General features: G+C 40.6%; 1 protein-coding gene across 9 annotated transcripts in view; it reads right to left on the bottom strand.

The window, feature by feature from the left end:
* Window positions 1–335: 335 nt before the first annotated feature.
* Window positions 336–26,763, bottom strand: part of STIM1 (stromal interaction molecule 1) — a 225,818-nt gene continuing 199,390 nt past the window's right edge. The window contains exons 8-15 of one of the 9 annotated variants that reach the window (XM_081281999.1): window positions 11,186–11,353; window positions 10,581–10,681; window positions 10,080–10,315; window positions 8,664–8,756; window positions 6,484–6,550; window positions 4,507–4,543; window positions 3,168–3,267; window positions 2,122–2,231 (exon numbers count right to left, since the gene is read on the bottom strand). In XM_081281999.1, coding sequence (XP_081138125.1) covers window positions 3,172–3,267; window positions 4,507–4,543; window positions 6,484–6,550; window positions 8,664–8,756; window positions 10,080–10,315; window positions 10,581–10,681; window positions 11,186–11,353 — 798 coding nt within the window. In that variant the 3' untranslated portion in view covers window positions 2,122–2,231; window positions 3,168–3,171. Of the gene's footprint in view, window positions 2,232–3,167; window positions 3,268–4,506; window positions 4,544–6,183; window positions 6,551–8,663; window positions 8,757–10,079; window positions 10,316–10,580; window positions 10,682–11,185; window positions 11,354–26,763 lie in introns of all 9 variants that reach the window. The other 8 variants (XM_081282000.1, XM_081282001.1, XM_081282002.1 and 5 more) reach the window with 8 other exon arrangements.

Raw genomic sequence — 26,763 nt, 5'->3', positions numbered from 1 at the left:
CTCTCATTCGTTCCTCACTGCTCTCCAGATGTTGCCCAAGCTCCCCATGAAGTACTTCCAAATCATAGGTCGTCATTGGTGAAGCTATAGGATCATGACAGCCTAGAAATAGGATTGGCAAGGTTTAAGAAATAAAACTGTGCCCCAAATATTGCATAGGATATAATTGTTCCAAAAAGTTACTTTTTATCTGAAGTTAAAATTAACTATTTAGTACATAACTATGCAGATTGCTTTCAGGTATGTGTTTTTGCGTTTCATTTTCCCAGGGTAAAATAATCTCTTCATCTCTTGTCTGTTAAACCACAAAGACACAATGAGAGTCAAAACCAACAGAGGTTAAAATCTCCTACATGCTTTATTGGACTTCAAAGAGTCTTATGAAATAACACAGAAAAACCCATGTGAGGGTGTCCAGGGGATACAAGGCAGTCTGCAGCCTAGCACCCTCCTAAGACCAGCCCTAGGTGCACCCACCCCAGGCCCAAAATAGGATCCCAGGATAAAGGCATGGCAGAATGGGGCATAGGGGAAAAATACTTTTACAGCTATAGCAAAAACAGGTAAAAGAGAGAGTTGTCTAGAAGATGGAAAGGTTGGGGGGAAGTGGTCACACAACAGCCTTCACATATACCATCTCCCTTTGCCATCCCTTCCCCAAATTGGTTGTGTCCATTTTGGCCCAGGCTATGCAGTAATATGAAAATGGGGTCTAAGTGGGAGTATGCTGTGCAGGCACTTGGGAAATTCAGGAGATTTGTTTTAAACTGTTTTGTCTTTTTGGTTCAAATACAGCAACATCCTTGTCCAACAGCTCCAGGGCTCCACAAGAACCCTCTGTTACAACGGTGGTTCCCATAACCAGGGAAGCCAATTGTTTTAAGCCCAAGGAGTATACTTGGGGATGCTTTGAGGCAGCACCTCTTAGAGACGAACACTCCTACAGTATGGGGGAGCGGGGTAAAGGGAGGCAGATGTGGATGCAACAAGAGAGAAAAGGTGACTGCCTTATAGCCCATGGCTCTGGCATTCACTCTTCCTCCAACTAAGAGAGGTCTCTCCCAGTCCATCCTTAGCCTGGCCTCTCTTCAAAACTCTGGTGACTTGTTCTCTGGGAATTGGTTCACTCCCCTATGGATCCCTAGAGACCTGAGTGAGCTCCAGCATGAGGTTCTTTCTCTTCAGCCCACCATACTCCCAAAGAACAAATGTCACATATTAGGCCCTTGGCCCCAGTCAGGGGCCAACAGAACCACTATACATGGGTAAAGAGATATGAGGCACGAGTGTCAGAAGTTATTCCTCCTGTTTTCCCCACAGCTGCTAGGGGAAGTTGGGATATGGTGGGAGGGAGGAGCCTGAAAGGAGGAGACAGAGAAACAAAAAACCAAACCTCAAAAATGGGACAGCAGACAGAAGCTGGACCCCAGAGGAGATGGGAGCTGAAGGAACAGCAACTAAGACATGCACTGAAGTGGAGAGGGAGTGACAGCAGCAGCCCACGGTTGGGAGGGAAGCAGGGCAGGCAGGCTTCGGTGGTCAGTTAATAAATAATGATGAAGGACCGAGGATGGAGGCAGCAGGTATGTACAGTACCCAGGCCCCTGGGCCAGACCTTCAATGCCCCAATCTAGGGGCCAGATATTTCGAAGGAAGGGAAGGCAGAAGACCCAGGGAAGGACAAGCTGTCTCACAACTGCCACCCCCATCCTGCCTATTTCTTAAGAGGCTTCTTAAAAATTTTTAGGGGAAACTTCTTCCTGCCTGGACTGGAGTCTGTCTCCTCACCAATAGAACCATTATCCTCCTCAGCCACAGCCTTCTTGCCAGCCAAGTGGGGAATGCGTGTGTTTCGGCTGGCCTGCAGGGCTCGGCTGTCCCCAACTGGAGATGGTGTGTCTGGGTCTGGGGAACTCGGGCCATGAGAACTGGAAGAATCCAAAGGTGGGGAGCCACCAGATGGGGCTGAGGGGCTCAGCTCCATCAGGCTATGGGCCTTGTCCAGCCCATGGTTCAGCGCCAGTAATGCCTTCTTGGCCAGGGCAGGGCTGTCAGGCAGTTTCTCCACCAGGCATCCTGGGTGAACCCCCTCAATCAGCCGGTGGCTACCATTGGAAGTCATCACATTGACAGCCTCATCTGCAGCACGGCCCATTTGAAGAGGCTTGGGGGCCATACGCTGGCGGTCACTCGTGTGGAGGGAGGACTCCGAATCGGAATGGGTCAAATCCCTGCAAGAAATGGGACGAGAGGAAGAAAAGGACATATATAGGATAGGGAGATGAGAAAAAGTGAAGAAGAGAAAGGGACAACATGAGAAGACAAGAACAGGGTAGGAAAATGGAGGCAGGAGAGAGAATTAGGATGAATAGGCAGATGGAAGGAGAGAGGAATGAGTAATGGAAGTTGAATAAGCCATTAGTACAGGATACAAAAGGAGGCAGAAATAGGGAATGGAGTAGATTGAAGAAGAGACAGGAAAAGATGAGAATTGTAAAGGAAGAAAAGCAAAGAGAAGCAGGTAGAAATAAGAACCACCAGGAGGAGAAAGAAAGGAAAAAGTGATGGGAAGAGAAGAGGTGGACAAAACAAAAACAAATGTCATTATACCATCATCTGTCAAGCAAAGGGCTTTTAAATACCTGAGCCCCATCCCTGCTGAATTCAAAGGTCTAAACTATTGCACCCATAGGCTTAAAACCCACAGGTATCCTCCTCTGGATGCCATAGCTAGCTAATGGTCTTCCCTCTATCCCAAGTATTGGGGATTGAACCCAAGGGTGCTCTACCACTGAACTACATCCCCAGCTCTTTTTATTTCTTGAGATAGGGTCTCACTAAGTTACTGAAGCTGGCCTCCTGCCTCAGCCTCCTGAGTCATTGGGATTACAGGCATGTGCCACTTCACCCAGCCTTGGCTAGGTTTCTTAGGACTCAGTCCTCTACTAACATAGAACCTACATGTTGTTCTGAGTCACCACTTTTCATGCCTTCCTCCCCCACTTACTCCTGCCACGCCCTGGAAAACATCCAGTTTGGGCCAGGCCCCAAGGAACACAGCACATGCAGTCAAATGGTCCTGACCCAGGCTGAGGAGGAGAAGTTAGAAAAGCCTTGCAAACAATCCTTCACCCACACCAAAAGGCCAAGTTGCTGTCTCTTCCTACCTTCTCACAGGATATAAAGGAGATCACAGAGAAGTGTTATAGAGTTCAACACCAAGTGCATGGTGGCAGCAGGAAGGGTGGGGTCTGTTACAGAGCTCTGCTGACAGGGAGAATATAGAGAGGCATAGAAAAGACAGTATGTTGGCCTTTAAGGAGCAGGGGTTCAGAAGAGCTCTGGACTCCTCTGTGTGATCTTGGACAAGTCATCTAACCTTGCTGGTCCTCACTTTTGGCCCAATGAAGAAAATACTAGTTTAATCATCTAAAAATATTGTTTGGAGGATGAAAAATACTGGCAAAACACTTGAAAATATATAAAGTACTGTGGGAATGAAGATGATGAGGCCAGTCAAGCTGGGAGGTCCATATGGGGGCCAGTCACAAGAGGCTTTCTTTGCAAGGCTGAGTTATGGGAACATGCCACTGCACAATGGACATGCACACACAGAGTCTAGTCCAGGAGCTTGAGACCCTTTAAGGGGCTGGCTGTTTCAAGGCAGAACATAAACCAATTCCAGATGCCACTGCTTCTGCCTCTATAGACAAAAGGGTAGATATGGGGATCCCCAACCAATTCTGAACCCAGTTTCTGCTTTCCCAGAGGCAAAGGAGAAGGAATCCATCTGAGTGGGAGAGGAGAGCATCATAGGACCCCAAAAGGAGAAGGCCAATAGTTACAAGTTAGGGAGGGTACCAGGTCCCTTTAGTAGATAAACAGAGGGTTAACTCATAGCTATCATAGGTTTAGTTATCAAGGAATCAAGCAGCAACCCCATGGACTAGTAGTATCTTCCAGACTCAAGGAACAGCAGAAAATTATTCCATTTCTAGCTTTCATGCTACAAATACTGTTTTAGCCACATAATCTAGTATTCACAAATATTTAGTCTCTCGTTTGATTTTATATATCTGACACTGGTCCTTGCTTCTATCTAAATGTGTCCTTGTTTTGCTAAGCCCCCAAATGATCTTCTCCCTACCCTGCCTTCTCCATACATATATAATCCATTGGGAAAGTGCTAAAGAAATTCTAAGGAGCAACCACACTGAGTAGAGATCTTCTAAGCTGAGAAGGTAATGTCCTTAGAGCCTAGTTTTCTAACACCAAAGAAAAAAGGTCAAAAGGTTGGGGGTGTCCCAGTCTCACCACTTCTGGCTCATAGTCCCATTTTGTCTTGATTCCCACCCTTCTATGCTTCTAAAAGCTAAGACTGCCAAATAAATATAAAGCCTACTGAGGGAGGCTCACTTTCCCTTCCTCAATCTTTGAAACCCTTCAGGCCAGGATGACCCTCCCCAAAGGCTAGACTGCCTTGGACTCCCATCCCATGTTACTAACCTTACTAGAGAGCCTGTTTGCCTTTAGAGATGATCCTCTGGTGCATGGTGCAAAAGAAAATTAAGTAGTGAACAGGCCAGGTGGATGCAGGTAGCTCTCCCACCCCTTCATCCCCAATGCCCTCAGCTTAGGCCTTGGTGCATGAGATTCACAGCATCCCCTAGCTTCCCCAACCCAATTCAGTCCTCTCCGTCTGTATTAGAGTTGTTTCCCTTCCTAGGCTTCTGGATGAAAATGAGGATGAAAGTGAAGATGGGCAGCTCTTTGTGACCAAAAAAAAAAAAAAAAAAAGGAAGATCCCTCATAGATAACTTTCCAGAATCTTAAGGGTTAGAGCTAGAGAGATGAGTATCCAGAGTGAGGTAGGACCAAAAGAAAGCAACAAACATCCAGGACTAGGCCAAAATCACTTCAGGAATATGAGATATTTCCAAATAGCAAGACTTTCTGAGGGTCCCCTAAGCTTGTTCCAGGAAGTCAAGGCTATACTACCTCTGACCTTAGCCTGGTATTCTTGAGGTATTAGCAGGGAAAGTTCCTGCAGATGCCAAATCAGGATGCAGGAGTAAGTTTTTCATCAATTCCTTTCCTGTTCATTATTGAGACCGCAGAGAAGATAAATGTATCCAACAGAGTCTCCTGAAATGGAAAGCCAAGTTCTAGTCTATGCTCTGCTCCCAATTAGCTGTGGGACCTGGGGAACATTACCTTTCAGAACCTTCACTTCCTTCTCTGAAAAACGAGTATTTTAATACCTACCCAACTTTTGTCCAAAACCCCCAAACATATTCAAGACTCATTCAATCACTGAAGCTGAAACAAAGTGTCATGCTACATTCCTCTCTTTCCTTTACCTCTCTAGTCAGTTACCAAATTATTTGTTTCTTTTCATCCCAGGATCCTGATTACCTCCCCTAGTGGTCTACTACAATGACTTCTGAATTCTTCCTTTTCTTCCTGCATACAAACCACTAAAAATGTTATTTCTAAAAGCAAATCTGATCAATTCTCTTTGTTTTAAAACTCTTTTTGCCATTCTCTACCTCCTAAAGGGTAAAAGCCAAAATCCATAGCTTTTCTGAGATTTTCATCGTTCTAGCCTCTGTGTATAATGTTTCCTCTGCCTAGAATACTTTCTCTTCCCTGTAAACAGGGTGTTAGCACAAATGTCATCTCCTTTGTGAAGCGTTCCCCCCGAGGTACACACTGTTAGTCACTCCTCCTTCCTCAACATCCCCATAGCACTTATCAGATTGATCCATAATTATTCATGGACCAGACTGTAGTTCATGAAGACTGGAATTGTATCTTATCATCTAAAAATGAATCCCCATGTCCAGAAGAACCTGGCACAGAGTAGACATTGATATATGCTTATTGAAGGAGTAAAGAAGCAGGGGCCCCACTGAGAATTATAATGCATGTAGAAGAACATAGTTTAGGCAAAAGTGCTATAGGATCATGGGGAAGAATCAGCAAACCCCACACAGAGAAGGGAAGAAAAGTGTAGGAAATTTCTGATCTTAAAAGGGAGCCCCACAGCTGGGAAAGAACAGGACAAGGAGAAAATTCCCCACTGCACACATCCCCAGAGTTGACCAAGCAGCAGCCAACAGGCAAAGGCCAAGGTAAAAGCAGAGGAAGGGAAGGAAGAAAGAGAAGAGAGACAGCTGATACCCCAAGCTCTCTGAATGCCCAGGCATCACAGCGGTGTTGTCAGAAGGGGGTGGGTCAGGGTAGGGATCCATCTGGAGGAAATCGGAAGTGCTGTGGGGATAATAAATAGGGTGGACATGGACGGTGGTGATGGTGGTGGTGGTGATGGTAGTGGAAGAGGAACAGGAAGAAGAAGCAGAGGCAGGTGGTGGGCTGGTCCCGTGGCCTTCAGAATTGAAAGACTGTCCAGATGAAAGGCTGCGCATTCGCCGCAGAGAGACCCGGCTCGTCAAGAAGTGGCCAGCCTCGCCCTCTACCAACCTCTGAGATCCCAGGCCATGCTGTGGTTCCGTCAGGCGCTGCCGGACACTGCTCTGCAGGCTGGGGGCTGCAAGGAGAGTGGAGAAAGTGTGAGAAAGGGCCAATTCCCTTTGGGCAGCAGGCAAGCAGGTGGCCATAGAGAAATGCCTGCTGGAGATCACTCTGGGTCTTTGATGCCCAATCTAAAGAATGGGGTACCACCTCCCAAAAACCTCCCACCAGGGGTCCAAAAAGGGTGGGAAATTGAAGATGAAGTGCCCAGATCAGTTTTAGTGGGAACTCCAATGGAAGGAGACCTAAGGCCAATATCACTATAAAGGGAGGTGGTAAGGCAGTTAGTGGGAGGACATAGGCAGGGAAGGGTCGAACAGGAATTTGGAGCAAGGTCCGGGAGAGCACTAAGAACCAGCCTTTTCAGAACGCCAACTTCAGGAAATAACTTGTAACTTAGACAAGGACTTACACACAAACATTTTCACCAGATCACTATTAATAATTGTATGAAAGTAAACATAAAGGTAGGACAATGGGAAAACAAGAATACATATACTATAGGGATATTAAAAGTGAGACTCATGCCAGGTGTGGTGGCGCACGCCTGTAATCCCAGCGACTCAAGAGGCTGAGACAGGAGGATTGCAAGTTCAAAGCCAGCCTTAGCAAAAAGCAAGGTGCTAAGCAACTCAATGAGATCCTGTCTCTAAATAAAACACAAAAAGGGCTGTGGATGTGGTTAAGTGGTTAAGTAGGTTCAATCCTCAATCCCTGGTACCAAAAAAAAAAAAAAAAAAAGTGAGATTTTAAAAACAGAAAAATACCTGGTGAAATGCTCAGGGGAAGAAAAAGGATTAAAAAAAATAATAAGCATATGTAGCCAGGCATGGTGGCACATGCCTGTAATCTCAGCAACTCAAGAGCCTGAGATAGGAAGGATCACAGGTTCAAAACCAGCCTCAACAACTTAGCAAGGCTGTCAGCAACCTAGTGTGAGACCCAGACTTAAAAATAGACAACGTAAAAAAAAAAGAGTGGCTCAGTAGTTAAGTGCCCTTGGATCTAATCCCTGGTACCAAAAAAAGAAAGAAAAAAAGTATATTTAATAACACTGAATGTTGGTTTTAAAATACTAGAGTTTGAGACCAGACCTTTCCACTTCTAGCTTGATCTTATACAAGTTACATCTCATTTCAATTCATAATTTGTAAAAGTCTGCAGTGTTGTTCTGATACTTCAAAGTAATATCTTTAAATACCTATCATAGGTCATAGCACTCAATAAATGGTTGTGGTTATCATTACCTTCACTGTTTTAAAATTTTCACAGATAAAAGACTAAAAAAACAAGTGCTCAGCTATGGTGAGACTATGAATGCCTTTTCGATACTACTATTTACCCTTTTTTACTCTACATATTTCTCTAATATGCATGTAAACAACTATGATCCATCTCTTGGATCAATTCTGCTAATCAGGCTCTTGGAAGATTGAAACCACCATGCCCAGTGAAGGGGTAGCTGGACACCAGGTAACTGCAGAGCATCCAGCTTTGGCTCAATCCCAGCTCAAACTGAAAAATAAATGTAGACCTTTGTCTCTTTTCCTTCACCTTGAGAGATTAGCTGCCCTGATTTCTCCTTAAGATGTGAGAAAGGCCCAGGTTAAAAGGGTGGCAGAAGCCTTGGAAGGGACTCTAGGAAAAAGCACAGTTACATAGTGATAGAGAGTTGGAAGGCAGGGCTTCTAAGGCTGGTGGCCTTCAAGGCATTAGAAAGAGGCTGAAGAGAAAAAGGAAGCCCATAATATGAAGGGGAAGAGGAAGGAAGAAGGTAAAAACAGGAAGGAGGTGAGAAACCTGAAAAAGATAAAAGGCCCGTTTTTTCCTTCCCTCTTTCCCTCCTAGCCCAGCTGGAAGAAAGGCAACTAAGACACCTGTGTCACTGGGCTGAAGGGAGAGCCAAAGATTTTCATCACTATGAATATTCTCTCTCCAGCTCTTGGCTGAGCAGGCTGATTCTTCTCACCCCCGAAACCCCTCCCTGCAGTTAGTAAGGATGGTGCTGAGGGGACAAAGGGAGCAAGCAGGGATGTGAGGCAGGCAGGAAAGGGGGTCCATGGGGGTAGGAGTGTTGGTTTAGTCCCAAAAGTTGGAAAAAACAAAAGCCCCAAAGGGGCTCCTCAAACCCGGGTATTTCCAGAGGGACTGATCATCCGAGCCGGCGGATGTAGAGCAGAGAGAGCGGTCACTGAACCTACGCCCCATCAGCCAGGCAGCATCTAGGGTCAACACCCAGGCCAAAAGGAGAAGAGAATCTGATTTATGGAGGGCTTCAGCCTGCCCATCAATGAGAGATGGGAAAAGCTGGGGACAGGGCATGGATTAATTGCTCAGAGCTAATTAAGGTCCCTCTCAACCTGTAGAACATAGAAACATGTAAACTGTCAAGGCAGGATCCAGCTCTACCTGTCTATGATCCAAATCTTCGTAGCCCTTTCACTAAAGTCCTAATAAGATCAGGGAGACAAAGAGACTTGGCTAGGGACAAAGTATCACTGCGAAATTTACAAATAAATTTTGTTTAGAGTGAGGATCCAGCCCAAGGAAAGGATCTAGCCTTCTGAAAGTGAGTCCCTAAACAAGCCATGGCTTTCTGCCATTCCCTCAGAACTGGTGCCACAATAGCTTTACCATAAGGCCTATTATTTTTAACTAAAATAACCTTTCATCCAAAAGGAAAATTCAGTGGTGGGTCAATAAAGGAAAAGTCCCATCATTTACTAAGGAATTCACCTAGAATGTTGTTCCTTTTGGAATGGCTCTACTCACTCTCATCACTTGCAAGGGAGAGGGAAGGCCCAGGACAGAGAATGGGGAGGTTCAAGAGCTCAGATGGAAAGCAAGACATGCTTGTGTAGGAGGTCCCTCCTGGGCAAGAATGTCTTCCCAGCTGGGAGACTTTAAAGGTATATCACTTTAAGGGACTGTTGCTTAATGGGGCCTCCCACAAAAAGGCAAAGAGAAGAGAAACATCATTCCATTCATCTGTTTTAGCAATTACAAATAAGGAAAATAAAAAATGCAATGAAATGAATGCCATTTTTCATAGTGAATCAAAATCCCTAAAGAAAATTATTTTTATAAAAGTAGATAGCTGGGGAGAGGAGGGAGAATAAATAGGAAAACAAAGAATGAAGAAAAACACATTTAACACAATCAGCCCAGGACAAACAGGGCAAATAGCAAGGAAAAACCATCAAAAGGACAACTATTAAAAAAAAAAACCCTGGGCTGGGGATGTGGCTCAAGCGGTAGCGCGCTCGCCTGCCATGAGTGCAGCCCGGGTTCGATCCTCAGCACCACATACAAACAAGGATGTTGTGTCCACCGAAAACTAAAAAAAAATATTAAAATTCTCTAAAAACAAAAAAAAATTTAAAAAAAAACCCTGATGTGAATTGTGCTTTATTAACCAAGGTCATGAGGTGAAGTGTTTCCCTGGTTATCCATCCCATGTGCTATTTAAGCCCAGCAGAGGCCATGGACTTTTCAGCGTGTATCAAAGATTCCTTTCCTCAAACTCCACCAATGAGGTCACCTACACTGCATGGACAACGGTGACACAATTTCCTCATCCATGTCATCCACGTCGTCGGTCATGATGAAGTGGGTGGGGTTTGGGCGTGTACTGCCCATCCAGCTGGGATCTATATTGAGGGCAGCTACCAGTGAGTGCATGCCCGGGTTATTAACAATCTGGAAACCACAGAGGATCTCGATCTGTTGCCAGCGGTGCAGGCGCTCCCTCAGTGCTGCTGTCACCTCGCTCAGTGCTTGCCTGAAGACAAATAAAAGACAACTATAGTCATGGACTGGATGGGAGTCCCAAAAAGAATGAGGCCTCTTTTCAGAGAAACAAGCTGGAGGTATGTGTGTGAATTATAAACCCAATAAACTTATAAACAAGGTGGGAGCTGAATCAGGCCTAGGGTGGGAGAGCAGAGCTGTCACTCCCCCATAAGGAAAGGATTAGAAGCTCTATATGCCCTCAAATTCTAAAGGTAGTATGGACATTGCCAGAGTTGATAACTGGTGCTACTTACTTAGCTGTTAGGATTTTATGATCCACATCATCCAGGGAAGAGCTGTGGGCCACATGGAAGGTACCAAAGAGTGTGTTTCTCTTCTTTTTTATCTTCTCAGCCTGCAAAGATGAGGCCCCCAGCTTAAAGAGAGCAGGATTAGAGGTTGAAAGAAATGAGAAAGGGCTTCCTGTGACTGGGTTCCCTTTCTCTTAACACATCTTGGGCTACCCAAGGAAGAGAAAGATGGGAAGGGAAAATGAAGGCAGTGAGAGGGAATAAAGGAAAAGAGGAAAGAAGCAAAAGGATTCCCTGTCAGGAAGGAGAACCTCTGTTCCAACAACAGCCTGGGCCTGGGAGACATTTACCTCTACCTGCTTTCACTTGCTTCATCTTTCCCAGAAGGCAGGAGGGTATACCCATACACCCTTATTCCCTCCTCCAGAAGCTTAGGACATTATCAGGAGCTGTATATCAGGAAAAGAAATAGAACCCACCACAGGATATCTCTTTGCCCAAAGGGAGGTATAAGATGAGGCAAAGAAGAGAAAGAGGGCTGGGAAAACAGAGAAGGGTGGGGAGGTAAGAAGGGGGCAGAAGGAGGACCACAGAAGGGCAGGTCTCACCCCCTCCTTAGCCACCAGCAGCTGCTTCTCAGCATTTTGCTTCTTGATGTTGTAGTACTGCACCTCCACCTCATGTGTCAGCTGTAGCCACTTCTGAAGGGCCTCTGGAGCATACCATGAGCTGTGTGATTCCAGCTCCTTCTCTGCTTTTCTCAAGGCCTCCCGAACCTATACAAACAAGAGAATGTGAGGGTTTTTTTTTTTTTTTTTTTACTGATTCTTTGTTTACTGATATCCTTTCCAACACCTCTCTATGATGCTTCAGAATTCAGAGCTTTTATCTGCCTTACAACTTGCTCAGGAAGGAGAAAGGGCAAGCATTGTTCTTCAATTTCATGTATAAGGAAATAAGCTCAGAGAAGGAAAGTAACCTACTCAAGATCACACAGTCAATAGGGTCAACCAGAATTCAAAGAGATATTTTTTGCTCCCACTCTAGGGTACTCTTCTATCATATAAGCTGACACTCCTCATCATGTATCTTCCCTAATCTCTTCAGGAACAGGTCACTTGGGGCATCACCTTACTAAGAGTTAGGATCTATGCTTGGGCCTCAAAGTAGCTCAACGTGGCAGGAAAGTACTTGGTTAGGAAATTGTGTCATTTGCAGAAAATGGGTGAACCTAGAGACCATCAGACTCAGAAAGTCAGACTCAAGACAAGTACTATCTGTTTTCTCTCATATCTGGAAGTTGTGGGGTAGGGCAGGAAGAGGATGTCATGAATGTAGAAGAGAGACCATTAGTGTAGAGGAAGGTAAGGAGAGGTACTGGGGAGTAAAATCAATCATTTTATGTTATATGCATATACAAATATGCCTCAGTGGAAGCCACTCTTCTATATAATTAATATGCACTAATAAAAAAGGGGGAAAAAAGTATTCAGTTGGGAATCTGAAATCTAGTTCTGGTCCCTGGTCTGTCACTTGATGGCTGTGTGACCTTGTGTTTTCTTAGAAGATCTTATTTTATGGGAGTAGAACCTTTCTTTCATACAAATCCAAACCATCTGTAAAGGGGTGATTTCAGAAGAGAGTGGGCTATTTTTTGTGGAAGATATGTAAACAAATCATGTCAGATGATTCCTAACCCAGGAGTACATTAGCCTTAATGCTCTCCAAAGTCATTTCAAGCCTACATTCGAAGTCTATGATCTCTCTGTAAACAGGGCAGGTAGTCTTTGAAAAGTACTCTGAGATGGAAAGAAAATGAGTTTTCCCATACCTAACTTAGGTAATGCCAACAGAGGTCCAGAAATGAAGGAACCAATGTATAAGTAGAAATCTCCTCACTGACTTTCTCTATAAGGGGCACACAATAAGGCAGATTGACACAAAGCACACAAGTGTGAAAGACCTGAAAGTATACACACACATTACATACACTGGATTCCTTACTATCTCACTCAGGCTACCAGTAAAAGTGATCCCCAACTCTCCCAGCTGGATGCTAACCTTCAGCTGTTCAGAATCCCAGAGTGCTCAAGATTGAGAACAGTCTCATAATCTCCAACTTCAGCCACTGAGGCCATGTATCCCACAGCCTAACCCAGGCCAGGAGGGTCTTAGTAAAGAACAGGACACCTTTCTTCCTGTGAGAGCCAGTGAAAGCATCAATCTTCATTTGATTTAGGATCTTGGGAAAAAAAAACAACTATAAAATGCCCCTCTCCTGGTTTTATGGATTTAAAATGAAGAACAGATATCTTAGAGGCTAATAAACCAAATCTGAAAATTTATGATCAACTTGTACATTTAAAAGAGTTAAAGTGGGGCTGCGGATGTGGCTCAAGCAGTAGCATGCTCGCCTGGCATGTGTGCGGCCTGGGTTCGATCCTCAGCACCACATACAAAGAAAGATGTTGTGTCCGCAGAAAACTAAAAAATAAATATTAAAATTCTCTCTCTCTCTCTTTAAATAAATAAAAAAAATAAAAGAGTTAAAGGAACAGGATAAACTAAGTAGGGAAGAATGGATGTAGAAGAGAAAAAAAAAAGAGAGTAAATATAGGAAAATATGATCATCCTGGGAGGCTGGCCCACCAGGCTAAAAAATCTGTTTGTTTAATGAGAGAAATAACTATTAAATAGGGATATGAAGATGATCAGAAGCAGAGAGACAGAGACAGACACACTGTTCAACACATAAGTAACAAATGCCTGAGGAAAAGAAGACAATAGATGGGTAAGTCAGAGTTCACAAGTCCTATTCTTTTATTCTATGCCTATGGTTTTCAATATTGTCACACACTTTAATCACATGGGGAAACTTTTAAAATACAGATACCTGTCCCCTAACTTAGAAATTCTCATTTAATTATCTGGGCATTGACCTGGGCATTCAAAACTGTTTAAAAACTCCCCAGATCATTTTAATATGGCAGCCCAAGTTCATAACTACTAATGTATATATTTTAAATATTATCACCAGACTTCCACTGCCACAGGGCTTTATTACTACCATTCATAGGATTTCTGCATTTCTCATAGTAGAAGAATAATAGATTAATGCAACAGGTCATGGTAGAAGAATAATTCTGAACCAACATCTGGAAAAAAGGTGCATAAATTATGAAAATCAGATTTTTTAAAACATCAGAGAGCCAAAGAAGTGATGAAGAGTAGGTCCACAGTTCCCTAAGTATAATCCAGGGACCTCCAAGTGTCCCTAGCACCTTTCAGAGAATTCATGAGATCAACACTGTTTTCATAATAATACTAACACATTACCTTTTTCACTCATCTTCTTTCACAACTGAACTGCAGAGTTCTCCAGGGGCTATATGATGTTTGAAATCACAGACTGAATACAGACACTAATGTAAGAATCTAACAGTCTATTAAGCCAGACATTTAAAAGATTTGCAAATTTGTAAAGAGTCATTTTTCATTGTTTTTTTTTTAATTTAGTCTTTTCAGAAAATATGTTATTTGTGTTAAAAGGCAAGGGGTTTAATATAGTTCTTTTAAAGGAATTAATTTTTAAAAATTTTCTCATTTTTAATTTCTAACAGGGTAAATATCAACAATCCTGCCCCCCCAAAAAAATGTTCTTTAAAGTTCCAAATGATTTTAAGAGTAAAATGGTCCTAAGACCAAAATGTTTGAGAACCAGTCTAGATTAACAAAAATCCAGAAAGGAAAAAAAAAAAGCCTTTTTAAGGTGAATTGACAATTGCACATCAATACCTTCCCTGGAGGCATCTGATGATTCTAGGTGAGGGCTGAGAATCAGACTTGGGCCATACAGAAGAACAACACTGGGGCACAGAGAAATAAACCTTTTGTGAGAACTGAATCTCTTATAGACTTTCAAGGCTAAGGTGAAAAAAATCTACCAACTCTCAATAAAAATTCAGGACATGACTTTGAAACTGAGACAAATCAGAGCTAGACCCAGTCTTGTAAAACTATAACCCAACTCCAACGCAGTTCCATCTCTGTCGAAGGGTGATCCGTGCCTCACCAAACAAACCTAACAGGAGAAAAGCTGACACCTATACATGATGGAAGGTAAAATCATCTGGATCTTCTATTTTTTATACACATCATCTAGCATTTAATAAGATAAGTTATTACACCTGAAGGAAAACACAACCAATAATCTGGAGGAAAAATAAGCAGTCACATAAATGATCCAGATGTAAGAGTTTACTAGACAAGTATTTTAAAATAACCATACTGATATGTTAAAGAAAATATAGGAAAAGATAGACATAATAGATAGAAGAATGTGAATTTTGGACAGGGAGATAGAAGAGTAAAGAAAAATTGATATTTGAAAGTTTAAACCTACTAAATGGGTTAAACAGTAGAATATAAGATTAAAAAATTCAAAGAAGCCGGTTGTAGTGTAGTGCACACCTATAATTCCATCGGCTCAGATGGCTGAGGCCAGAGGATCTGAGTTCAAAGCTATCCTCAGTAATTAGTGATGAAACATAAAAAGGGCTGAGGATAAGAACCCCTGGTTCAATCCCTGGTACCAAAAAAAGAAAAGAAAGAATTCAAAGGAGCTGGTCATGATGGTGGGCCTGTAATCTCAGATATTCAGGAGGGCAGAAGGATTGCAAGTTGAAGGCTAGCCCCAGCAATTTAGTGAAAGCCTGTCTTAAAATATACAATAAAAAGGGCTGGGGATGCAGCTCAGTAATGAGGGACCCCTAGGCTCAGTACCCAGTACACAAAATAAAAATTAACAAAGTAAAAAATAAAGAAAGAACTCAGATACCTAGCACCACCAAAACAGGGGGAAAAATAAAAGAAAATAAAAAACACTCAGATTGAACAAGGCACAGTGATGCACAGCTATAATTTTAGTGACTCTGGTGGGTAAGGCAGAAGGATCACCTCAGTTCCAGGACAACCTCAGCAATTTAGTGAAATCCTGTCTCAAACTAAAAATAGAAAGTACTTGGAATGTAGCTTAATGGTAAAGTGCCCATGTGTTCAATCTCTAGTCATTCTCTCAAATATATCAAAAGAACAGTGTATTATTGGAATTTGTTTTTTATCCAATATGACAAATTTTAAACAGAAAATAGCCAGATCAAAGCAAAAGAGAAAAAAAAGAACTGAACATAAATTACATGTAAAATACACCTAAAAGATTGAATATAAATACTGAATTCTCAGAAAGGGAGAAAATTGAGCAGAAGTAATATTTTAGGAGATACATAAATCCTCAAAAATGTTGTTAAATGTTTTATGTTTCAATGAGTTCATTGTTACTAATCATTTTTCATAAGTACTTGTTGAGAGTTCTTATTGGTTCATTTTAGTTATATATAACATTAGGACTCATTTTAGACATGATTATATAAACATGGAATATATTTGTTCTAATTCAGTTCCCAATACTTCCCCCTTTTCCCTCCCCTCCTCTCTACCCTGTTCCCTTCCCTCTACTGATCTTTCTGCTATTTATTTATAGTTTTTTTTAATTAGTGTTTTGTGGATGAACATATTGGTGAGATTCACTCTAGTATATACATACATAGGAAGCTTAGATCAGTTAATCATGATTTTTAATCTTCCATACCCTTACTGATGTTTTAGCTGTTCATTATCAAAAGTGCTATATTTAAATCTCTAACTATGAATTTCACTATTACTCTACTATTGCATTTAACTTTTGCTTTCTTTAAAAATATTTTTTGGGGGGCTGGGGTTGTGGCTCAGTGGTAGAGCGCTTGCCTAGCAAGTGCGGGGCCCTGGGTTCAATTCTCAGCACCACATAAAAATAAATAAATAAAGATATTGTGTCCAACCACAACTAAAAAATAAATATTTTTTTAAAAATATTTTTTGATTGTAGTTGGACACAACACCTTCAGTTTCATTTATTTATTTTTATGTGGTGCTGATGATTAAATCCAGCGCCTGGCATGTGCTAGGCCAGCGCTCTACCACTGAGCCACAACCAAGCTGCTGCTTTATATATTTTTAAACTTTATAATTAGGTGCATCCAAATGAAGAGTTTTTATATATTACACTGAATTTACCTATAAAATATCCATTTTGTCTCTATTAATACTTCTTGACCTAGAGAATACTTTGTCTGGTATTAATATACCTACCCCTGCTTTATTTTGCTTAGCATGTATCCTCTATCTTTTTTTGTTTGAGTCTTGTTTTTTTAATCTTTTTAGCCATTCTATGCCTTTTTAATTTTTTTAAAATTTTAATTTGGTATATATGCATGACAATTCATATTACACAATTTTTCATGTCTCTGGTTGTACACAAAATAGAATCACATCCTTCATGTCTTCAATACATGTACTTAGGGTAATGATGGCCATCTTTCCTACCCCTATACCCCCTCCCTTACCCTCCCCGTTCCTCTTTTCCCCTTTGCCCTATCTAGAGTTCATTTAATCCTCCCATCCCCCTGCCCCCAGCATATTATGAATCAGAGAAATCATTCAGCATTTCGTTTTGGGGGATTGGTTAATTTCACTTAGCATTACATTCTCCAGCTCCATCCATTGACCTGCAAATGCCATGATTTTATTCTCTTTTAATACGGGTAATATTCCATTGTGTATATATACCAGAGTTTCTTTATCCATTCATCTACTGCAGGGCATCTAGGTTCTACAGTTTAGCTATTGTGAATTGTGTTGCTATAAACATTGATGTGGCTGTGTCCCTGTTGTATACTGTTTTTAAGTCTTTTGGGATAGCTGAGGAGTGAGATAGCTGGCTCAAATGGTGGTTCCATTCCCAGTTTTTCAAGGAATCTCCATCCTGCTTTCCATATTGGCTATACCAATTTGCAGTCCCACCAGCAAAGTATGAGTGTGCCCCTTTCCCATATCCTCGCCAACACTTATTGTTTGTATTCTTAATAGATGTCATTCTGACTGGAGTGACATGAAATCTTAGAGTAATTTTGATTTGCATTTCTCTAATTGCTAGAGATGTTGAACATATTTTCATACATTTGTTGATTGATTGTATATCATCTTCTGAGAAGTGTCTGTTCAGTTCTTTGGCTCATTTATTGATTGGGTTATTTGTTTTTGATGTTTAGATGTTTTAGTTCTTTGTGTAGCCTGGAGATTAGTGCTCTATCTGACATACATGTGGTAAGAATTTGTTCCCAATTAGTAGGCTTTCTACTCACCTCACTGTTTCTTTTACTGAGAAGAAGCTTTTTAGTTTGAATCCATCCCATTTATTGAGTCTTGATATTAATTCTTGCACTATGGGAGTCTTATTAAGGAAGATGGGGCCTAATCTGACATGATGGAGGGTTAGATCTACTTTTTCTTCTAATAGACGTAGTGTCTCTGGTTTAATTCCTAGGTCAGTGATCCACTTTGAATTGAGTTTTGAGCAGGGTGAGAAAGGGGGGTTTAATTCCATTTTGTTGCATATAGATTTCTAATTTTCCCATCACCATTTGTTGAAGAGGCTATCTTTTCTCCAATGTATGTTTTTGGCGCCTTTGTCAAATATAAGATAACTGTAATTATGAGGGTTAGTCTCTGTGTCCTCTATTATGTACCATTGGTCTACCAGTCTATTTTGGTGCCAATACCATGCTGTTTGTTTTACTGTTGCTCTGTAGTATAGTTTAAGGCCAGGTATAGTGATGCCACCTACTTCACTCTCCTTGCTAAGGATTGCTTTAGCTATTCTGAGTCTCTTATTTTTCCAGATGAATTTCATGTCTGCTTTTTCTATTTCTTTTTTTTTTTCACATTTAAAAATATTTAAACATTTATAATGTAAAATGATACAGACAAGAGGTAAGACAGAGAGTCAGAGAGGGTTTGAAGTTCCCTCAACACTGAAGGAGAGTATTTTAGGTTTCTTGGGAGGAGGCAGAATAAGGACACTTACAAATAATCTCATTTATTAAAATACAATTATTATATGTAATATGCTAAAATACAGTAAAATAATAAGGATACTAGTACAGAACAGGTGCATAAGTTAGCAAACATACATTTTCACATTGTAGAGATGAGGAAACCAAGGCACCAAGACAAAAAGTGCTTCTCACAGTAGGGCTGCCCAGTGCAAGCTCCCCCCGAAGCCCCAGGAGCTTTCAGCAAAGGTTGACACCCCAACTCTGTGGATCCAGTGTAGTCACTTGGTGTCCTCTGCTGCTGATCTGGGTCATATAGGCTCAGGGGCTCTGCATGGTTTACCTACTGCTGGGAACCCAGCTCTTCCCCAAGGGTTTCTTTTCACTGAGGCTTCCCTGAACTCCCTTCCTCCATTCCTAGCAGGGACTTCTGCTGGCCACAATCCTCACAGTCCTCAGAGGTCTTCTTCCCAAAGAAAACTAGGGTTTTGCTTAGATTCTGCAGTGTGAACTGTAGGCCCATCTTCTGTTCCTTTGCATTATTGTGGTCACAATCCAGGTCTCTCGCAGGGGGCACTCCTGTAGAAGGATCTGAACCATCTGCAGTAGATTTTGTCTTCCTTTTCTTGCAGGAGCAGACACAAACAATAATCATAATCACAGCAACAGCAGCAGCAGCTACACCCAGGAAGGCAGCCCATTGGCTCGGAAGCAGCAGTGCAGTCCCTGGTTGGGAACCATTGCTGGGACCCCCAGGCTCACCACAGGACACAAGGCCAGTGCTGTTGTTCCCACTGTGTCCCACATGGCAGCTGAACCCCTGCTCCTGTCCTTGGGGAATCCTGGTAGACACCCAGGTCTGGTAGGTCCCATTCTCATAGGAAAAGATACCACCAGACTGCTGGGTGCCCTGGCTCAGGGGTTCTCCATCCTGAAGCCAGGTCACAGAGATATTCTGGGGATAGAAGCCAAAAGCCCAACATGTCACATTGATGGTGTCTTCCAGGGCCTCAGCACAGGTCACATTCACTGCTGGAAACACCTCAACGTCTTTTTCTTTTAAAGGTCTTCTCCCACAAACACGAAGAATGGAATCCTCAGGCCACATGGAACAAGTATTTGTTGAAGATCAGTGTAGAAGACTCGCAGTTCAACACACTGCATGAGGATGGGTCTTCTTCTCTTCTGCCGTCTTCTTCTCTTTCGCCGTCTTCTTCTCTTTCGCCATCTTCTTCTCCAACTTCTTCTGCCGTCGTCTTCAGTTATCTTCTGCCTGCTTTTTTCTATTTCTATGAGGAATATCATTGGGATTTTGATTGGAATTGCATTAAATCTGTATACTTCTTTTGTCCATATGTTATCATTTTGACAATATCAATTCTATCTATCCAAGAACAAGGTAGATCTTTCCATCTTCTAAGGTCACCTTTGATTTATTTCTTTAGCATTCTGTAGTTTTCATTGTAGAGGTCTTTCACCTCTTTCATTAAGTTGACTCCCAAGTATTTTATTTTATTTTATTTTTTTTGAGGCTACAGAAAATGGGGTAGTTTTCTCATTTCCCTTTCGGAGGATTTGTCACTGATATCAGAAATGCCTTTGATTAGTGTGTGTTAATTTTATATCCTGCTACTTTGCTGAATTCATTTACTAGTTCTAGAAGTTTTCTGGATCTTCTAGGTATAGAATCATATTGTTGGCAAAAAGTGCTAATATGAGTTCTTCTTTACCTATCCGTATCCCTTTAATTTCATTCATCTGTGTAATTGCTCTGGCTGGTGTTTCAAGAACTGTGTTAAATAGAAGTGGTACAAGAGGGCATCCCTGTCTTGTTCCAGTTTTTAAAGGGAATGCTTTCAATTTTTTTTCCATTTAGAATGATGTTGGCCTGGGTCTTAGCATAGATAGCTTTTACGATGTTGAGATATGTTCCTGTCATCCCTAGTTTTTCTAGTGTTTTGAACATGAAGCGGTGCTCCATTTTGTCATGCTTTTTCTGCATCTATTGAGATGATCCTATGATTCTGTTGTTGTGATGAATTACATTTATTGGTTTCTGTATGTTGAATGAACCTTGCATCCCTGGGATAAACCCCACTTAATTGTGGTGCACTATCTTTTTGATATGTTTTTGTGTTTAATTTGCCAAAATTTTATTGAGAATTTTTGCATCTATATTCATTAGAGATATTGGTCTGAGGTTTTCTTTCTTTGATGTGTCTTTGCCTGGTTTGGGGATCAGGGTGATACTGGCCTCATAGAATGAGTTTGGAAGTGCTCCCTCTTTTTCTATTTCCTGAAATAAATTGGAGAGTAATGGTACTAGTTCTTTTTTAAAGGCCTTGTAGAACTCAGCTGTGTATCCATTCAGTCCTGGGATTTTCTTGATTGGTAGGCTTCCGATGGCAACTTCTATTTCATTGCTTTAAATTGATCTGTTTAAATTGTGTATATTATCCTGATTCAATTTGGGCAAATCATATGACTCTAGAAATTTGTTGATACCTTCGATATTTTCTATTTTATTGGAGTACAAGTTTTCAAAATAATTTCTAATTATCTTCTGTATTTCTGTAGTGTCTGTTGTGATATTTCCTTTTTCATCATGTGTTAGTAATTTGAGTTTCCTCTCTGTTTCTCTTCGCTAGCATGGCTAAGAGTTTGTCACCTTTATTTATTTTTTTCAAAGAACCAACTTTTGGTTCTGTCAATTTTTTCAGTTGGTTCTTTTGTTTCAGTTTCATTGGTTTCAGCTCTATTTTAATTATTTCCTGTATCCTACTCCTTTTTGTGTTGATTTGTTCTTCTGTTTCTAGGGCTTTGAGATATAAGTCATTTATTAAGTAATTTATTTGTTAACTTTTTTTTCTTTTAAGAATGAACTCCATGCAATGAACTTTCCTCTTAGAACTGCCTTCATAGTGTCCCAGAGATTTTAATGTTTTATCTGTGTTCTCATTCACCTGTAAAATTTCTTTTAATCTCCTCTTTCATGTCTTCTGCAACCCATTGTTCATTCAGTAGCATATTATTTAGTCTCCAAGTATTGGAGTAGCTTTTATTTCTTATTTTATCATTAATTTCTAATTTCATCCCATTATGATCTGAAAGAATGTAGGGTAATTTCTCTACTTTTTTATATTTGCCAAGAGTTGTTTTGTGGCATGTTTTATGGTCTATTTTAGAGAGATCCATGTGCTGCTGAGAAGAACATGTATACACTCATTGAAGGATGAAATATTCTACGTATGTCAGTTAAGTCTAAGTTATTGATTGTATTCTTGAGTTCTATAATTTCTTTGTTCAGCTTTTGTTTGGAAGATCTATCCAGTGATGAAAGAGGTGTGTTAAAGTCACCCAAAATTATTGTGTTGTGGTCTATTCGACTCTAGAACTTGAGAAGAGTTTGTTTGATGAATATAGATGCTCCATTGTTTGGAGCATATATGTTTATAATTGGTAAGTCTTGTTGCTGTATGGTCCCTTGAGCAGTATGTAGTGTCCTTTTTTATCCCTTTTGATTAACTTTAGCTTGAAGTCTACTTTATTTGATGTGAGGATGGAAACCCCTGCTTGCTTCTGCCATCAATGTGAGCCGTATAATTTTTCTCAACCCTTCAACTTCAGTCTGTGGATGTCTTTTCCTATGAGATGAGTCTCTTGGAGGGAGCATATTGTTGGGCCCTTTTTTTTTTCCTTTTTTTTTTTTTTTTTGATCCAATCTGCTAGTCTATGTCTTTTGATTGGTGAGTTTAGGCTAGTAACATTCAGGGTTATTATTGAGACACGATTTGTATTCCCAGATATTTTTGTTTATTTTTGGTATTTAACTTGACTTGGTTTCTCCTCTAATTAGTTTTTCCTTTAGTGTAATACCTCCCTCTGCTGATTTTCATCATTGTTTTTCATTTTCTTTTCGTAGAATATTTTGCCAAGAATGTTCTGTAGTGCAGGCTTTCTAGTTGTAAATTCTTTTATCTTTTGTTTATCATGGAAGGTTTTTATTTCATCATCAAATCTAAAGCTTAATTTTGCTAGATATAATATTCTTGGTTGGCATCCATTTTCTTTCAGTGTTTGGTATATGTTGTTCCATGATCTCCTGGCTTTGAGGGTCTGGGTTGAAAAACCTGCTGAAATACAAATTGGTCTCCCCCTATATGTTAAGATTCTATCCTTATTCTGTATGCTAGGCATTTACATTATAATGTGCCTCGGTGCATATCTGTTGTGATTTTGTACATTTGGTGTCCTGTAAGCTTCTTGTTCTTGGTTTTTCCAATTCATTCTTCATGCTTGGGATATTTTCTGATATTATCTCATTGAAGAGATTGTGCATTCCTTTGGTTTGAAACTCTGTACCTTCCTCTCTCCCAATAACTCTTAGATTTGGTCTTTTGATGCTTTCCCATAATTCTTGGATGTTCTGTTCATGGTTTCTTACTATCTTCACTGTGTGGTCAACTTTATTTTCCAGATTGTATACTTTGTCTTCATTATCTGACATTCTTTCTTCAAGGGATCTAGTCTGTTGGTTATGCTTTTTATTGAGTTTTTATTTGGTTTATTGTTTCCTTCATTTCAAGGATTTCTGACTGTTTTTTTAAGAGTCTTTATCTCTTTCTTGAAGTAATCTTTTGCTACCTGTATTTGATCTCTTATCTCTTTATTGGAGTGTCAATTCACAGATAATTTTAATTATGAACCTTCTGAACTCCTTTCCTGACATTTCATCTACTTCAATGTCATGGATTCTATTATTGTAGTATCCTGGTTTGTTTGGGGCACTTTCCTCTTTTGTTTTTTCATGTTGTCTATGTGTCTTCCTTTCTTGCAGTGTGAATCTGAGATATTACAGTTTCTACCCTATATTCTTGTAGTATCCATGCAAATTGTCTGTACCTCACCTTGATGTTGGGCTTCCAGAGCCTGCTGGTGTCCCTCAATGTATGCTACTGTGACTCAAGGTGGTGGCAGTAATAGCCGAGGTAACTCAAGGTAATAGTGGAGGTGCCCCAAGATGGATGCAACATCTTACAGAGATGGGATGAAAGGGTGGGCCTTATACTGCTTTTGGGATGCCTGCTATGAGTTATAGCTGCTTCTAGGCCCTGTCTGTTGTCAAAAGGTAGGGGCTACTGCGTAGGGAAGGCTATAGTGATGTTTGCAGTGTCCCAAGATGGAAGTGGGTTAGGCTTGGGCTACCAGTTGGGGAGGGGGCGGTGGCGGACTTGGACCTGCCCTTGGGCTGGGTCCCACAAGTCGGTGTAGGCTGATCTGTGTAGGCCTGAGCTCTAGTGGGTGTCTGCCGGTGGTGGGATGGACCCAGGCCTACTCTGAGCCTGGGTCCCATGCAGGTCTGTATGGGCAGATCTAGGCCAGGCCTGAGCTCCAGCGGGGGTCTGCTGGTCAGAAGAGGTGGTCCTATGCTGGAGCCTGAGCTCAGGCAGGTGTCTGCCAGTGGTGGGATAGACCCAGGCCTACTCTCTCATCTATCTTTTTTCATCCTTTACTTTTAACCTTTTTGTATCCTTAAAGTGTTTCTCTTGAAGAGTATATTGTTGGGTTTTGTTTTTTATCCAATATGACAATCTTTGCTTTGTATTATTTCGTTATTTTACATAAACCAAACTTCAACAAGTTCAGAGGATTAAAACCATACAGCATATATGCTCTGACCACAATAAAATTAAACTAGAAATCAATAAGAAAAAGACAATTAGAAAAAGTCCTAAAATGAAAATCAGATACTTAAATTTTCCTTTTTTGCAAGTAAAACACTTCTAAACAACCACAGATCAAATAAGAAATAACAATAAAAATTAAACTGAATGATAATAAGGCATAAAATATCCAAACTATTAAATGCTACCAGGTACGACTGCACATGCTCATAATCCCAGCTACTTAGGAAGCTGAGCCCGGAGGATTACAAATTCAAGGCCAGTCTGGGCAACCTAGCAAGACTCCATCTCAAAATAAAAAGGAAAAAGGGCTGGGGATGTAGCTCAGTGGTAAAGCACCCCTGTATTCAATCTCTAGTACAGGGGTTTAAAAAAAACTATAGAACATTGCTGAGAGAAATTTTATAAGATCTCAGTAGATAACAAGATAAATTATGCTAATAGACTGGAAGGATTATTTGACTAAAAGTCAATTTTCCCCCACATCAATGTATAAATTCACTACAAACACAATCAAAATCCCAGAAGGTTGGTTGGTTTGTCTTTCTTGAGGGAGTGGGATAACTGAATGACAAGTTAATAAGGAAATACAAAGACCCTAGACTAGACATGGACATATTATAAAAGAAAACATCTGGAGAACTTAACATTACCAGACTAAACAGACAAATAGACTAAAGAACAGATTTCTGAATGATCATTTTACAAATTATCTTACTTAGGGGGAAAAAAAGATCCTTAACCTCTTTCTCATATCATACACAAAAATAAATAAACTATATACCAGAATGTGAAAAGTCAAACAATAAAAATTTGAAAGAAAATTTTAGGAAAATATCATAGGGGTAGGGAAAGATATTTTAACAAGAAACAAAAAGCACCAACCATTTTTTAAAAATTGATGAAACTCCCTAATATCCAGAGTATACAAAGAACTCAAAAAATTAGACAATAAGATAACAAATAACCCAATCAACAAATGGGCCAAGGACATGAACAAACACTTCACAGAGGAGGACATACAATCAATCAACAAGTACATGAAAAAATGCTCACCATCTCTAGCAGTCAAGGAAATGCAAATCAAAACCACCCTAAGATACCACCTCACCCCAGTAAGATTGGCAGCCATGATGAAGTCAAACAACAACGAGTGCTGGCGAGGATGTGGGGAAAAGGGTACTCTTGTACACTGCTCGTGGGACTGCAAACGGGTGCGGCCAATTTGGAAAGCAGTATGGAGATTCCTGGGAAAGCTGGGAATGGAACCACCATTTGACCCAGCTATTGCCCTTCTCGGACTATTTCCTGAAGACCTTAAAAGAGCACACTACAGGGATACTGCCACATCGATGTTCATAGCAGCACAATTCACAATTGCCAGACTGTGGAATCAACCCAGATGCCCTTCAATAGATGAATGGATAAAAAAAAATGTGGCATTTATACACCATGGAGTATTACGCAGCACTAAAAAATGACAAAATCACAGAATTTGCAGGGAAATGGATGGCACTAGAGCAGATTATGCTTAGTGAAGCTAGCCAATCCCTAAAAAACAAATACCAAATGTCTTCTTTGATATAATGAGAGCAACTAAGAACAGAACAGGGAGGAAGAGCAGGAAGAAAAGATTAACATTAAACAGAGACATGAGGTGGGAGGGAAAGGGAGAAAAAAAGGGAAATCGCATGGAAATGGAGGGAGACCCTCATTGTTATACAAAATTACATATAAGAGGTTATGAGGGGAATGGGATAACAAACATGGAGGGAAATGAATTACAGTAGATGGGGTAGAGAGAGAAGATGGGAGGGGAGGGGAGGGGGGATAGTAGAGGATAGGAAAGGTAGCAGAATACAACAGTCACTAATGTGGCAGTATATAAAAATGTGATGTGTAACCGATGTGATTCTGCAATCTGTATTTGGGGTAAAAATGGGAGTTCATGACCCACTTGATTCTAATGTATGAAATATGATATGTCAAGAGCTTTGTAATGTTGTGAACAACCAATAAAAAAATAAAAATAAAATAAAAAAATAAAAAAGAGAGAGAGAGAAAAAAAAATGATGAAACTGAGTTTCATTGAAATCAAGAACTTGTGTTCCTCAGAAGACAACATTAACAAACTATAAAGCAAGCCACAAGCTGGGAGAAAATATTTTGTTTATGTGTATATATCATATATTATATGATACATAAATATATGTATGTATATATATATGTATATATATATATGAGATACACAAAGACTCACTATCAGAGTATATAAAGAATTCTTAAAAATCAATAAAAGACAACTTAATTTTTTAAGTGAGAAGAGGTTCCCAAATCAAATGGTCAATAAATTTATGACAAAGTGCTCAATAACATTAGGGAAATGAAAATTAAAATCTCAATGAAATACCCATTACTTATCTATTAGAATGTCTAAAAATACCAACATAATAGGTCAGCTAGAACTCTCATACACTGCTGATAGCATTATAGATTGGTAGAACTATTGGAAAACTGGTTTAGTTTTTGTGTTTTTTTGAGGTGGGGGGAGGGTGGTACCAGGGATTGAACCCA

Source organism: Spermophilus citellus (genome assembly GCF_964194105.1).
Source record: "Spermophilus citellus genome assembly, chromosome: 2".
In the NCBI taxonomy this organism is placed as follows: Eukaryota; Metazoa; Chordata; class Mammalia; order Rodentia; family Sciuridae; genus Spermophilus; species Spermophilus citellus.
This window is presented reverse-complemented; position numbering and strand designations above follow the sequence as displayed.